The sequence below is a fragment of the Sylvia atricapilla genome, chromosome 3, assembly GCF_009819655.1.
Source record: "Sylvia atricapilla isolate bSylAtr1 chromosome 3, bSylAtr1.pri, whole genome shotgun sequence".
Classification (NCBI taxonomy): domain Eukaryota; kingdom Metazoa; phylum Chordata; class Aves; order Passeriformes; family Sylviidae; genus Sylvia; species Sylvia atricapilla.
The window spans coordinates 1,636,078-1,650,757 of NC_089142.1; the positions used below are offsets into that span (position 1 = coordinate 1,636,078).

At 52.6% G+C, this 14,680-nt stretch overlaps 1 protein-coding gene across 1 annotated transcript; it reads left to right on the forward strand.

The window, feature by feature from the left end:
- The first annotated feature begins 2,854 nt into the window (after positions 1–2,854).
- PBK (PDZ binding kinase) lies at positions 2,855–12,083 on the forward strand. The gene is made up of 8 exons (XM_066314593.1): positions 2,855–3,064; positions 3,617–3,690; positions 4,477–4,567; positions 5,301–5,443; positions 6,259–6,428; positions 7,109–7,238; positions 10,126–10,299; positions 11,029–12,083. Exons 2-8 carry the CDS (start codon positions 3,645–3,647, stop codon positions 11,226–11,228), a joined length of 954 nt encoding a protein of 317 aa, XP_066170690.1. The 5' UTR covers positions 2,855–3,064; positions 3,617–3,644; the 3' UTR covers positions 11,229–12,083.
- The last annotated feature ends 2,597 nt before the right edge of the window (positions 12,084–14,680 follow it).

Genomic DNA, 14,680 nt, shown 5'->3' on the forward strand with positions numbered 1-14,680 from the left:
CCCCAAGGGGAAAATCCCAAATCCGGCCCTGGGGGAAACCCCAAATCCGGCCCCAGGGAAAATCCCAAATCTGGCCCCGGGGGAAACCCCAAATCCGGCCCCAGGGGAAATCCCAAATCTGGCCCCGGGGGAAACCCCAAATCTGGCCCCAAGGGGAAAATCCCAAATCTGGCCCCGGGGGGAAATCCCAAATCCAGCCTGATGGGAAATCCCAAATCCGGCCCCAAGGGGAACCCCCAAATCCCACCCCAGGGGAAATCCCAAATCTGGCCCCAAAGGGAAATCCCAAATCTGGCCCCGGGGGAAATCCCAAATCCAGCCTGAAGGGGAAATCCCAAATCCGGCCCCAAGGAGAAACCCCAAATCCAGCCCCAAGGGGAAATCCCAAATCCGGCCCCATGGGGGAAATCCCAAATCCGGCCCCAAGGGGAAATCCCAAATCTGGCCTGAGGGGAAATCCCAAATCCAGCCTGAAGGGAAATCCTAAATCCAGCCTGATGGGAAAATCCCAAATTTGGTCCCAAAGGGAAATCCCAAATCCAGCCTGAAGGGGAAATCCCAAATCCGGTCCCAAGGGGAAACCCCAAATCCATTCCAAGGAGAAAATCCCAAATCCATTCCAAGGAGAAAACCCCAAATCCAGCCCCAAGGGGAAACCCCAAATCCCACCCAAAGAGACCAGGTGAAAATGCCAAATCCATCCAAAACCATCCGAAAGGGGACAACCCCAAATCCAGCCTGAAGGGGAAAACCCCAAATCCATCCCAAAAAGACCCCGGGATGATCCCAAATCCATCCTGAAGAGGAATCCCAAATCCATCCTGGAGGGCAAAATCCCAAATCCATCCTGAAGAAGAAAATCCAAATCCATTCCAAAGAGGCCGGAGGAAACCCCAAATCCATCCAAAAACCATCCCAAAGGGGAATATGCCAAATCCATCCCAAAGGGCGTGGGGATGATCCCAAAAGGGACAACCCCAAATCCATGCCAAAGGGCCTGGAGGGAAAATCCCAAATCCATCCCAAAGAGGCCCCGAAGGATGACCCCAAATCCATCCCAAAGGGGCTCCGAAGGATGACCCCAAATCCATCTCAAAGGGGCCGAGGGGAAAACCCAAAATCCATCCCAAAGGGTAAAATCCCAAATCCATCCCAAAGGAACTGGGGAAAACACCAAATCCATCCCAAAGGATCCCAGCTGGGCCCAGGGAATGGGATTATTCCCAGAGAAATAAAGGATTTGCTTTTCCCTGTGGGGTTTATGGAGGCTTATAGGGTTTGTGGGGTTTATGGGGTCTATGGGGTTTATGGGAGTTTATGGGTTTAATGGGGCTCATGGGATTTATGGGGCTTTATGAGGATATATGGGGTTTATTGGGGTTTTAGGTTTTATGGGGTTTATGGGGTTTTGGGGTTTATAGGGGTTTATGGGGTTTATGGGGTTTATGGGAATTTATGGAGGTTTATGGGGTTCATGGGATTTATGGTGGTTTATGAGGATATATGGGGTTTATTGGAGTTTTTAGGTTTATGGGGTTTATGGGGTTTTGGGATTTATAGGGTTTATGGGGTTTATGGGGTTTATGGGAGTTGATGGAGGTTTATGGGGTTCATGGGATTTATGGTGGTTTATGAGGATATATGGGGTTTATTGGAGTTTTTAGGTTTTATGGGGTTTATGGGGTTTTGGGGTTTATAGGGTTTATGGGGGTCTATGGGGTTTATGGGAGTTGATGGAGGTTTATGGGTTTAATGGGGTTCATGGGATTTATGGTGGTTTATGAGGATATATGGGGTTTATTGGGGTTTTTAGGTTTTATGGGGTTTATGGGGTCTATGGGGTCTATGGGAGTTGATGGAGGTTTATGGGTTTAATGGAGTTCATGGGATTTATGGTGGTTTATGAGGATATATGGGGTTTATGGGGTGTTTTTAGGTTTTATGGGGTTTATGGGGTTTTGGGGTTTATGGGGTCTATGGGGTTTATGGGAGTTTATGGGAGTTTATGGGGTTAATGGGGTTCATGGGATTTAAGGTGGTTTATGAGGATATATGGGGTTTATTGGGGTTTTTAGGTTTTATGGGGTTTATGGGGGTTTTATGTTTTATGAGGTTTATGGGTTTATAGGGGTTTATGGGGTTAATAGGGGTTTATGAGGCTTTATGGGGTTAATAGGTTAATGGGGTTTATGGGGGTTTATGGGGGTTTATGGGGGTTTTTAGGTTTTATGGGGTTTATAGGGGTTTATGGGGGGTTACGAGGCTTTATGGGGTTTTTAGGTTTTATGGGGTTTATGGGGGTCCAGGGGCCTCAAAGAGGGATGGGGATTTATGAGGTCTGGGGGCTGTGGGGGGTCAGAGAGCGATGGGGGCCCAGGGGGTCTGTGGGGTCAAGGAACGATTGGGGCTTATGGGGTTGCAGGCTGGGAGGGTTAGGGACATTTACGGGGTTTGGGGGATTTACGGGGTTTGGGGGGATTTACGGGGTTTAGGGGGTTTATGGGGATTTATGGGGATCCAGGGGCCCCGCAGCGCCCCCCTCCCCTATTCCTACCCCGCTCCCAGCCCCACAGAGCCCCCAAAGCGCCCCAAATGTCTCCCATTGCTTTTGGGGCCGCCCCAACCCCCCCCCACAGCTCCCCGCCATCGCCCCAAGCCACGCCCACTCCGCCCTGACCACGCCCCACGTCGGCAACGCGATTACGTCATCCACCAGCATTTGGCCACGCCCCCGCGCCTGTCCGCGCAGCTCAGACCACGCCTTCTCCTCTGGCCACGCCCCCACTGCACACCCTCCGCCATATTTGGTGTTTGGCCACGCCTCCTCAGGGGGCGGGGCCAGCGCGCGCGGGGTTCGAACGCGGCTCCGGATAACGGGCGGAAAAGGCGGGAAAAAGGATCCCGGAGTTCCCTGGGATCGGCACCGGGAAAAGGATCCCGGAGTTCCCTGGGATCGGCACCGGGAAAAGGATCCCCGAGTTCCCTGGGATCGGCTCCGGGAGCGGGAAGAGGATCGCGGAATTCCCTGGGATCGGCACCCACCGACAGCGAAGCTCGAACCGAGGTGGGACCGGGGCAGCTTTTCCCGGGAACCGCCCGGAGCTGGGAATAACCTCCTCCGAAAAGCTGTGATTCCTCACCCCTCTCCCGAATCCGGGACATCCCAACCTTGGCTCCCCCATCCCTGGGCTGGGATCTTTCCCCAGCCCGGAATTCCCGCTCCACAATTCCCAAATCAGGGACGCCCCCCAAGCTGAGATCCCCCCAATTCCCTGATCCCGGATCCCCCCAGTTCCCGAATCCGGGATCTCTCCCTGATGTGGGATTTCCTCCCCCACACGCTCCCAGACTGAGATCCCCTGGGATCCGCTCCGCCCTCCAGTTTGGGATCCCTCTGATCCGTAACCCCTCAATTCCCCAATTTGGGACATCCCAAATCATGGGAACCCCCCCTCTCTTCCCCAATTCCCAAATGCTGCACTTCCCCCATTCCCAAATTCAGGAACCCCGAATGTGGGGTTCCTCCCCAATTCCCAAATCCGGGATCTCCCCAATTCCCAAATCCGCCCATTCCCAGTGCCACTGGGGTCCCTCCACGTCCCTTTGTGCCCCACAGGATCGGGATTGGGATCGGGATCAGCTCCATGGACACCTTCCAGTCTCCGCCCCCCGCATCCCGCAGGGACAAAGGTGAGGAACAGCAGGATGATCCCAGAGTATTCCCACAAGGAATCGCGGGGAAAATCCCTGAGGCTTTTCCAGGGGTAAACAGCCTCGTTCCAAACCCGGGATCCTGGAATGAGAAAGGCCTTGGGAGCAGCTCCGGGATGAATTCCAGAGGCTGCTCCAAGCCTGGTCCAAAATTTCCTGGGAAAATTCCACAGATTCTCTGGAAAACTTTGCCAGTCCCTCCCCCCTCCTCCTCCTCCTCCTCCTCCTCCTCCTCCTCGCAGTTTTATCCCTGAGCACATCCAGGTGGGAAATCCCTGGGATCGACTGGGATCAGTTTTCCATCCCTGTTCCCATCCCTGTTTCCCATCCCAACTCCTTTTTCTTCCCAACATTCCCCTCTGGAATTTGGGCTCCGATCTTCAGGAGCTCCGATTTTTAGGGAACAAACCCATCCAAGGAACGGAGCTGGAATTCGGGAAAACATTGAGGGGGGTTGGAATGAGCTTTCCCAAAAATCTCAGTCAGGAATGGGGTTGGAGCATCCGGTGGGAATCATGGAATGCTTTGGAAAGGAGCTCCAAGGCTGGGAATTCCGACCATTCCTAGATCTGCATCCCTGAAATCCACAGGGATGTAAATCCCACCGGGAATGGGGACTCCAGGGCTGGAAAACCTTTTCCAGGCAGGAATTGTTCCCAAAATCCAGCTGAACTTTTCCCTGGAAGTTCGAGGGTTCCTGTCTGTGATTCCCGGGCAGCGGATCTCAATCCCAGCTGGAATTTCCTGTGGAAATTTTCCCTGCAGATTCCGGCCTCACATCCGTGGCCATCCCGGCCTCTCCCTTCATGCAGAAGTTGGGATTCGGCACCGGAGTCAGCGTCTACCTGATGAAAAGGTCGGGAATGGCCTTGGGAATTGTTATCCCGGGAAATCCCAGAGAAAGGGGGTGGAAAAGGAGCCTCAGACCTTGGGATGATCCTGATTTTCCTCCCCATGGATACGGAGGCCAAGGAGGGATTTGGGATTTGCAGAGCCAGGAAGGAGTGCAGTGGCTTGGGATAATGCTGTCCTGGCTGGAATGCCGGGATTTGGGCTCCATTCCTGGGAATTCTGGGGTTTGGGCTCCGTTAGTTTGGGATAACCTCATTGGTCTTTCCTTGGATGGAATTCAGGGGTTTAGGGCCATTCCTGGGATATACTGTGGCTGGAATTACAGGATTTGGGGCTCCATTTTTTTGGGATATCATTTTCCCAGCTGGAATCCAGGGATTTGGGCTCCGCTATTTTGGGATAACCCTTTCCTTGGCTGGAATTTAGGGATTTGGGTTCCATTCCTGGAAATTCTGGGATTTGGGCTCCAATATTTTGGGATAACCCTTTCCTTGGCTGGAATCCAGGGATTTGGGCTCCAATATTTTGGGATTTCCCTTTCCCAGGGATTTGGGCTCTGTCCCTCCATTCCAGCCATGGCTCCATCTGGAAATGGGAACGGATAAAATTTCCCTTTCCCTGGAGAATTTGGAGCATTCCCGCTGGGATCCTTCTCCCTATTCCCTCCAGAATTCCACACAAACCCCCTCAGCCGTTCCCAGTTCTCCATGGGAATTCCCGCGGTTTTTCCCGCCCAGGTCTCCGCGGGGATTATCCCGCTCTCCGTGGGCCGTGAAGAAAATCAATTCCGGCTGTTCCCAGAGCCAGCGGAGCCTCTACCAACAGAGACTCCAGGAAGAGGCCCAGACCCTCCGGAATCTGCAGCATCCCAACATCGTGGGTGGGAATTCAGCGGGAATGGAGGGGCGGGATCCATGGGAATGGGGCTGGGTTTGTTGGGAATGGAGAGGCTGGAGCCAATTCCAAAGGGAGATGAGGGGAATTTGGGATCAGGGAATTCCAGACCTGCCAGCGCCTCTGGAATTCTGTGGGAGTGGCCAGGGGTGGATTTGGAGCTCCCTGGGATTGCGGGAGGGGTTGGGGTGGGGTCAGGATTGGATTGAAGATCCATGAATCCCATCCAAGGCGTTCCATGATTGTTGCTGCTCCCCCATTCCCATCCCATCATTCCCATGGATCCCATGGTTCTAGTCCCATTCCCCCAGGTCTCACAGATCCCACTCCCATGGATCCATGCCCATGGATCCATTCCCCCAGATCTCACGGATCCATTCCCATTGATCCATTCCCACAGACCCATTCCCATTGATCCATTCCCATTGATCCATTCCCATTCCCATGGATCCATTCCCATTGATCCATTCCCATGGATCCATTCCCATTCCCATTGATCCATTCCCATGGATCCCATTCCCATTGATCCATTCCCATTCCCACAGACCCATTCCCATTGATCCATTCCCATGGATCCCATTCCCACAGATCCATTCCCATTCCCGTGGATTCATTCCCATTCCCACAGACCCATTCCCACAGACCCATTCCCACAGACCCATTCCCATTGATCCATTCCCATGGATCCATTTCTATTCCCGTGGATCCCATTCCCACGGATCCATTCCCATTCCCCTGGATCCATTCCCGTTCCCACGGATCCGTTCCCATGGATCCCATTCTCACAGATCCCATTCCCAGGGTACCGGGCACTGACGAAGGCTCCTGACGGGAGCCTTTGCCTGGCCATGGAATTCGGTGGGGAGAAATCCCTGAACGACCTCATCGAGGAGCGCCGGGAGCAGGGATTGGGAATGTTCCCGGCTGCCACCATCCTGCAGGTGGCCCTGAGCATGGCCAGGGGCCTCCAGGTACCGGGAAAATCCGGGAATTCTGGGAATAAAGGGGTGCCAGGGCGGCTTTCCAGCTGCTGGAGGGGTTGGGATAGGGATGGGGTAGGATTTTGGGAAGGAATTCCTGGCTGGGAGAGTGGGGAAGGGCTGGTTTGGAATTCCCAGAGAATCCCTGGATCCCTGGCAGTGTCCAAGGAAAGGTTGGAGCACCCTGGGATGGTGGGATTGGAATGGGATGGGATCGAAGGCCCATAAATCCCATCCTAAACCATTCTGGGATCAAGAACACTCAGGATCCATCCTGAGGGATTTTTATGGAATTCAGGGATGGAAAAGGGACTCCCTTCCTGGAGTCCTGAATTTCCAGTGAAGCCCCTGAATCCTGAAATTCCTTTCTAGAGAGGAGTCAGGATGGGGATGGATCCAATCCAGGAGAGCTGGGATTGGAGGGAATCTCCTGGGAAGAGGAGCTTGGTGTGGTGGGATCTTGGGAAGGAATTCCAGGCTGGGCTGGAATTCCCAGAGAATCCCTGGGAGTGTCCAAGGATCCACCATGTGCCAGGATTGTAACGGGCTGATCCATAAGATCCCAAAACCCGCGGATTCTGAGCCAACGGCTGGATTTGGGATCCTCCCCCTTTCCAATCTCCCAAATCCGACGGCTCTTCCCGCCTTTTTTTTTTCCCGGGATTTCCCAGTACCTGCACACGGAGCAGCGGCTGCTCCATGGTGACATCAAATCCCCCAACGTCGTCGTCCGCGGCGCCTTCGAATCCGTGAAAATCTGCGACGTGGGAGTCTCCCTGCCCCTGGATGAGAACCTGACAGGTGGGATTCCCGGGAATGCCGCATCCCAGGGAATTCCAGGCTTCCCACAGTCCCAGGGGTTGTGGGGGAATCCGAGGCCGTTCCAGGATTTTGGAGTTTTAGGGATACGGATCTGAAGGTGGGAAAAGCTGGGGATGGTTCCCGGCCTAAGCCTTGGGAATTCTGCGGCTCCTTTGGGATTTATTGGGAATGTTCAGATGGAGGTGCCGTAATCTCCTAAGGGAATGTGGGGATGGATCTGTTTTCTTGGGAATCTGGAGCCAGAGGGTGGGAATGGATCAGATTTTTTGGGAATGTGGAGCTAGAAAGTGGGAATGGATCCATTTTCTTGGGAATATTCAGCTGGAGGCTCTGGAATCTCCTGGAGGAATATAGGGATGGATCCATTTTATTGGGAATGTGGAGCTGGAGGGTGGGAATAGATCAAGTTTTTTGGGAATCTGAAGCTGCTGGGTGGGAATGGATCAGGTTTTTTGGGAATATGGAGCTGGAGGCAGCAGAATCTCCTGGAGAAGGTGAGAATGGATCAGGTTTCATTGGGAATGGATCAGGTTTTATTTGGGAATCTGGAACTGGAGGCTTTGGAATATCCTGGAGGAATGTGGGAATGGGTCAGTTTTCCTAGGAATTTGGAGCTGGAGGATGGGAATGGATGGATCCATTTTTATTGGGAATGTGGAGCCGGAGGGTGGGAATGGATCAAATTTCTTGGGAATATTCAGCTGGAGGCTCTGGAATCTCCTGGGGTGGGAGGAGGAAGATGGGAATGGATCAGGATTTATTGGGAGTGTGAAGCTGGAGGCTCTGGAATTTCTTGGAGAGGGTGGGTATGGATCCATTTTCTTGGGAATGTGGAGGCACCAGAATGTCTTGGAGGCATGTGGGGTGGGAGTAGTTTTCTTGGGAATCTGGAGCCGGAGGGTGGGAATGGATCAGGTTTCTTGGGAATTTTGGAGCTGGAGGCACCAGAATATCCTAGAGGATCCACAGGGCTCTGGAATTCCTCTGGAAATGGGAGGCTCTGGAATTCCACCAAGGATCTCCAGGACTTGGGAATCCATCCAGGAGCTGGAATTCCTCTGGGAAAGGGGCTCTGGAATTGCTATGGGAATGTGGCTTTTCCTGGGATCCCATTACTGCTCCAGGATCCCATTCCCACTCTGGGATCCCATTGCCACTTCGGGATCTGGGATCCCATTGCTGTTCTGGCATCTAGGATGTGATTCCTGATCCAGGATCTGGGATCCCATTCCTGCTCCTATTCCTACTCCAAATCCTATTCTCGATTCCATTTCCCCTCTGGGATCCCGTTCCCAATCCCATTCCCTATCCGGGATCTCATTCCCATTACCACTCCATGATCCCGTTCCTACCCCCATTCCCATTCCGGCCCTGTTCCCTTTGCAGTGAGTGATCCCGATCAAATTCCTGCTCCCTTTCCCTATCCAGGATCCCATTCCTACTCCCCTTCCCGTTGCAGTGAGCAATCCCAATCCTATTCCTGCTCCCATCCCCATTTCAGTTCCTGTTGCAGTGAGCGATCCTGATCCCATTCCCATTGCAGTGAGCAATCCCATTCCGACCCCATTCCCGTTGCAGTGAGCGATCCCCATCCCATTCCCGTTCCCATTCCCATTGCAGTGAGTGATCCCATTCCCATTCCTGTTGCAGTGAGCGATCCCAAGCCCGATCCCATTCCCATTGCAGTGAGTGATCCCGTTCCCATTCCCGTTGCAGTGAGCGATCCCAATCCCATTCCCATTCCCATTGCAGTGAGCGATCCCAATCCCGTTCCCATTCCCGTTGCAGTGAGCGATCCCAATCCTGTTCCCATTCCCGTTGCAGTGAGCGATCCCAATCCCGTTCCCATTCCCGTTGCAGTGAGCGATCCCAATCCCGATCCCATTCCCATTCCCATTGCAGTGAGTGATCCCATTCCCATTCCTGTTGCAGTGAACGATCCCGTTCCCATTCCTGTTGCAGTGAGTGATCCCAATCCTGATCCCATTCCCATTCCCATTGCAGTGAGCAATCCCATTCCCACCCCATTCCCGTTGCAGTGAGCGATCCCCATCCCATTCCCATTCCTGTTGCAGTGAACGATCCCGTTCCCATTCCTGTTGCAGTGAGTGATCCCAATCCTGATCCCATTCCCATTCCCGTTGCAGTGAGCAATTCCCATCCCATTCCCGTTGCAGTGAGCGATCCCAATCCCATTCCCGTTGCAGTGAGCGATCCCAATCCCCTTCCCATTCCCATTCCCGTTGCAGTGAGCGATCCCCATCCCATTCCCATTGCAGTGAGCAATCCCCATCCATTCCTGTTTCCATTCCCGTTGCAGTGAGTGATCCCATTCCCATTCCCGTTGCAGTGAGCGATCCCAATCCCATTCTCGTTCCCATTCCAGTTGCAGTGAGCGATCCCAATGCCATTCCCATTCCCTTTGCAGTGAGTGATCCCATTCCCATTCCCGTTGCAGTGAGCGATCCCAAACCCATTCCTGTTGCAGTGAACGATCCCGATCCCGTTCCCATTCCCGTTGCAGTGAGCGATCCCAAACCCGTTCCTGTTGCAGTGAGCAATCCCATTCCCATTCCCGTTGCAGTTAGCGATCCCAGTCCCGTTCCCATTCCCATTGCAGTGAGTGATCCCATTCCCGTTGCAGTGAGCGATCCCATTCCCATTCCCGTTGCAGTGAGCGATCCCAATCCCCTTCCCATTCCCATTCCCGTTGCAGTGAGTGATCCCAATCCCATTCCCATTCCCGTTGCAGTGAGTGATCCCAATCCCATTCCCATTCCTGTTGCAGTGAACGATCCCGTTCCCATTCCCATTCCCGTTGCAGTGAGCGATCCCAATCCCATTCCCGTTCCCATTCCCGTTGCAGTGAGCGATCCCAAGCTCTCCTACGTGGGCACGGAGCCGTGGAACCCTCCGGAGGCGCTGGAGTCGGACGGGATCATCTCGGACAGATCCGACATTTTCCCCTTCGGCCTCACCCTGTGGGAGATGCTGACCCTGAGCATCCCCCACCTGCCCATCCCGGAATCCGACTCCGAAGGTCAGGAATTCCCGCCCGGAATGGGAGAGGGGAGAGCTGGGAATGGGAAAGGATCCAGGGAATGCTGGGATGTGAAAGGGGTTCCAGGATTTGGGATAAAGGGATGGAGGGACGGGACACAGGGAATGGAATTCCCACTGGGAAAGGGAAGCTTGGGGTGGGATCTTGGGAAGGAATTCCTGGCTGGGCTGGAATTCCCAGAGAATCCCTGGGAGTGTCCAAGGGTGGATCTGGATCACCCTGGGATCTTGGGAAGTGTCCCTGGGATAGGATTGAAGGGCCGTGGATCCCATCCCAAACCATTCTGGGATTCTGGGATCAAGGACACTCAGGATCCATCCCGAGGAGTTTTTATGGAATTCAGGGATGGAAAAGGGAAGGGAGACCCTTCCTGGAATCCTGAATTCCCAGTGAAGTCCCTGGATCCCGAAATTCCTTCCCAGAGAGGAGCTGGGATGGGGCTGGATCCAATCCAGGAGAGCTGAAGAGGGATTTGGGAAAAGGGCCTGGAATGCCAAGACAGCGAATGGCTCCCACTGCCAGAGGGTTGGGGTCTGGGGATTTTGGGATCCTGGGCTGGAATTCCCAGAGAAGCCGTGGCTGCCCCTGGGAACATCCATGGCCGGGCTGGGATCACTCTGGGAACATCAGGAAGTGCCACCGGGGGGTGGGATCGGGACGCGATTCCCGGGATCCGCTCCCGACGGCCGCGCTCTCCCGCCATTCCAGAGGATTCCTTTTCCGAGGAATCCTTCGATGAGGATGCCTACTACGCGGCGCTGGGCACGCGGCCGGCGCTGCCCCCGGAGGCCATGGATCCATCCCAAGCATCCGTGCGGGAATTGTTCCTGGTCTGCACGGCCCGGGAACCCCGGGAACGGCCCCCGGCAGCGCAGATCCTGCAGGTGCTGGAGCACGGCCAGCCGTGACATTCCTGGAGTCCCGGCATTCCCGGATTTCCGGTGGGATGTGGCTCCAGAGCCTGACATTCCTGGATTCCCAGAGAGACACAGCTCCAGAGACACGACATTCCCAGATTCCCAGAGCCCTGACATTCCCCAGTTTCTGGAGCCCTGACACTCCCAGATTTCCAGTGGAATGTGGCTCTGGAGCCCTGACATTCCCCATTTTCCAGAACCCTGACATTCCCAGAGCCCTGACATTCCCGCATTTCTGAAGTCCTGGAATTCCCATACTTTTAGAGCCTGATATTCCCAGATTTCCCAAGCCCTGACATTCCCACATTTCCGTTGGGATGCAGCTCCGGAGCCAGGTTTGGTTTGGGAGGAGCCATTCCTGGTTCTGTGGAATGGCTGCAGTTGTGCTCATCCCATTCCTGGATTTTTGGGATGGATTTTCCCAAATTTTTTTAGGTCAGACTTTCCCAAATTTGAGACTGAATTTTCCTGGGTTTCCCACTCTTCGGGGTTTGGATTTTCCCGATTTTCCAGATGGGATTTTCCCAATTTTCTGGGTTGGAATTCCCTTAGTTTAGGTTGGATTTCCCTCTTTGATGTTTGGATTTTCCCAAGTTTTTGGGTTGGATTTTCCCTCTTTTCTTGGGGTTGGATTTCCCCTCTGGGGTTTGGATTTTCCCAAGTTTTTTTCTGGATTCTCCCTTTTTGGGGAGGCTGAATTTCCCTACTTTTGGGTCAGATTTTCCCTCCTTTTTCAGTTGGAATTTTCCCTCGTTTTTTGGGCTGGATTTTCCCCAAGGTTTTCCCATTGAATTTTCCTGAGTTTTCCCTCAGGAATGTTCCAAATAAATGGTTTTGTTCCTTTCCCTGGGATTAGTGGATTTTTCTTTGGGATTTGACTTTTCCAGAGGAGTGGGAGCTTGGATGAGACTGGGGTGCTCTGAGGGGGAAAAATTCTGAAAAAAACCCGGAATATTTCCATAAAACATTGCAATATCCTCATAAAATCCTGGAATATTTCCATGAAACCCTGGATGGAATATCATCATGGATTCAGGGAACATGATCATGAAACCTTGGATCTTGTCAGAAAGCCTTGGAAATTTCCCAGAAACCCCTGAAAAATCAGAAAACCTTGGAATATTGTCATAAATTTATGGAATACCATTACAAAGCCTTGGAATATTCCCATAAAACCCCTTGGAATTTCCTGCCTGGGAGGGCCCAGGGAAGCTCCAGGTGCAAATCCCATGGGAAAAGCCCTGGGAAGGAATTCCCGTCACAATTCCAAGGGAACGGGAAAAGTGAAGTTTCATTAACAAGCCCCTGAGGCCAGTGAACTGAAATCCCAAAAAACAGCCGGGAAAACCAAGGAATTCCAAGGGAATCCTAGCAGAATTCCAAGATTTCCAGTGGAATGCAGCAACTGGACAGGAATTGAGTGGGAAGTGATCCCTGAGGGAGATTCCCAAAGGAAAGGAGCATTCCCAAAGGAAGGGATTGAGGGAAGGATTCCCAAGGGAATGAGGGATTCCAGGAAAGGAAGGATTCCCAAGGGAAGGGAAAGATTCCCTAAGAAAGGAAGGGAATGAAGGATTCCCAAAGGGAATGAAGGATTCCCAAGGGAATGAAGGATTTGGAAGGGATTTAGGGAAGAATTCCCAAGGAAATGGGGGATTCCCAAGGGAAGGGAAGAATTCCCAAGGAAAGGGAAGGAATGAAGGATTCCCAAGGGAGCTCAGAACTCCCATGGGATCTCAGCAGGACCCTCTGGATTCCAGCTTTTCCTGCGCCTTGGAACTCAGGTCGGGCCTGGGGATCCCAATGATCCCAATACTGATCCCAATGATCCCAATCTGAATCCTGATGATCCCAGTCCCAATGATGCTGATCCCACTGACCCAAATCCCAATCCTGATCCCAATGATCCCAATCCCAATGATCCCGATCCCCATCCTGATCAGGATAATTCCAATCCCACTCATGATCCTGTGGATCCTGATCCTGAGAATCCCAAACCCAGGGATTCCAATGATCCCAATCCTGCTCCCGATCCCAATCACGATGATCCCAATCCCAGCCTCAGTCCTGATGACCTCAATGATTCCAATCCCAATCCCGATCTGGATCCTGCTGATCACAATCCTGATCCCGTGGATCCCGATCCAATTCCTGATGATGATCCTGATCCTGATGATTCCAATCTCAATGCTGATCCCGATAATCTTGATGATTCCAGTTGCTATCCCAATGATCCCACTGACTCCAGGCCCAGTCCCCATTATCCCAATCCCCATGATCCAAATGGTTCCAATCTCAATCCTGATCCTGAACATGATGATTCCAATCCCAGTCCTGATGATTCCAATCCTGATCCCAGTTGACCCCAGTCCCAATCCTGATGATCCCAATGATCCAAATCCCTATCCCGATCCCACTAACTACTGATCTGTTGGATGCCCTCGGCCACCAGCCAGCCCCAGATGCATTTCCTGGTTCCCCTGAAGAGATAAATCCAGGAATTCTCTGGGAGCCATGGAGATCCCAGGAATGAGCCCATGGATGATCCCGGGAATCCCAGCTGGGAATCCACCTGCTCTAGCACCTCCTGTGCCTGGAATTCCAGGGAAAAACAGGATGGAAATGCTGGGAATGGGATGGGGATTCCAGGAAATGGGGATGGAATTCCAGGAAAACAGGAATGGGATTCAAGGGAAAAAAAGGCATGGGAATTCTGGGAAATAGGGATGGGAAATCTGGAAAATGGGATGGGAATACTTGGAAAAATGGATGGCAATTCCATGAAAAAACAGGATTTGATTTCAGGGGAAAACAGGGATGGGAATTCCAGGAAAAACAAGGATGGGAGTTACTGGAAAATGGGATAAGATTCCAAGGAAAACAGGGATGGAATTACGGGAAAATAAGGATGGGATTCCAGGAAAACAGGGATGGGAATTCCTTGGGAAAAAAGAGATGGGGATTCCAAAGAAATAAGATGGGAGTTCCCTGGAAACTAAATGGCAATTCCAGGAAAGAGGATGGGAAAACACAGATGAGAAATCCCAGGGAAATGGGATGGGAATGCCAGGAAAATGGATGGGAATTCTGAGAAATGGGGTAGGGATTCAGCGAAAACAGATGGGAATTGCTGGGAAAACGAGATGAGAATTCCAGGGAATGGGCTCCAGGAATTCCCAGGAAAGCGGAGGGTGGAAATCCCTGGAAGGATGGGAATGCCAGGAAACGGAACGGCAATTCCCAGAAACGCGAGGGGAAGCTTGCCCAATGAATCCTCATTGAAATCCGGAATTCGGAGAACAAAGGCATAAAAACACCGTGGAAAGGAGATAACGAGGGAAAAAACCAGTGCCATGGAAAAAAACCGAGAGGATTTGGAAATGGAGAGATTGCTGGGATATGGAGGGAGAGGAATTGCGGGGCAGTGAGAAGGACCAAACCTT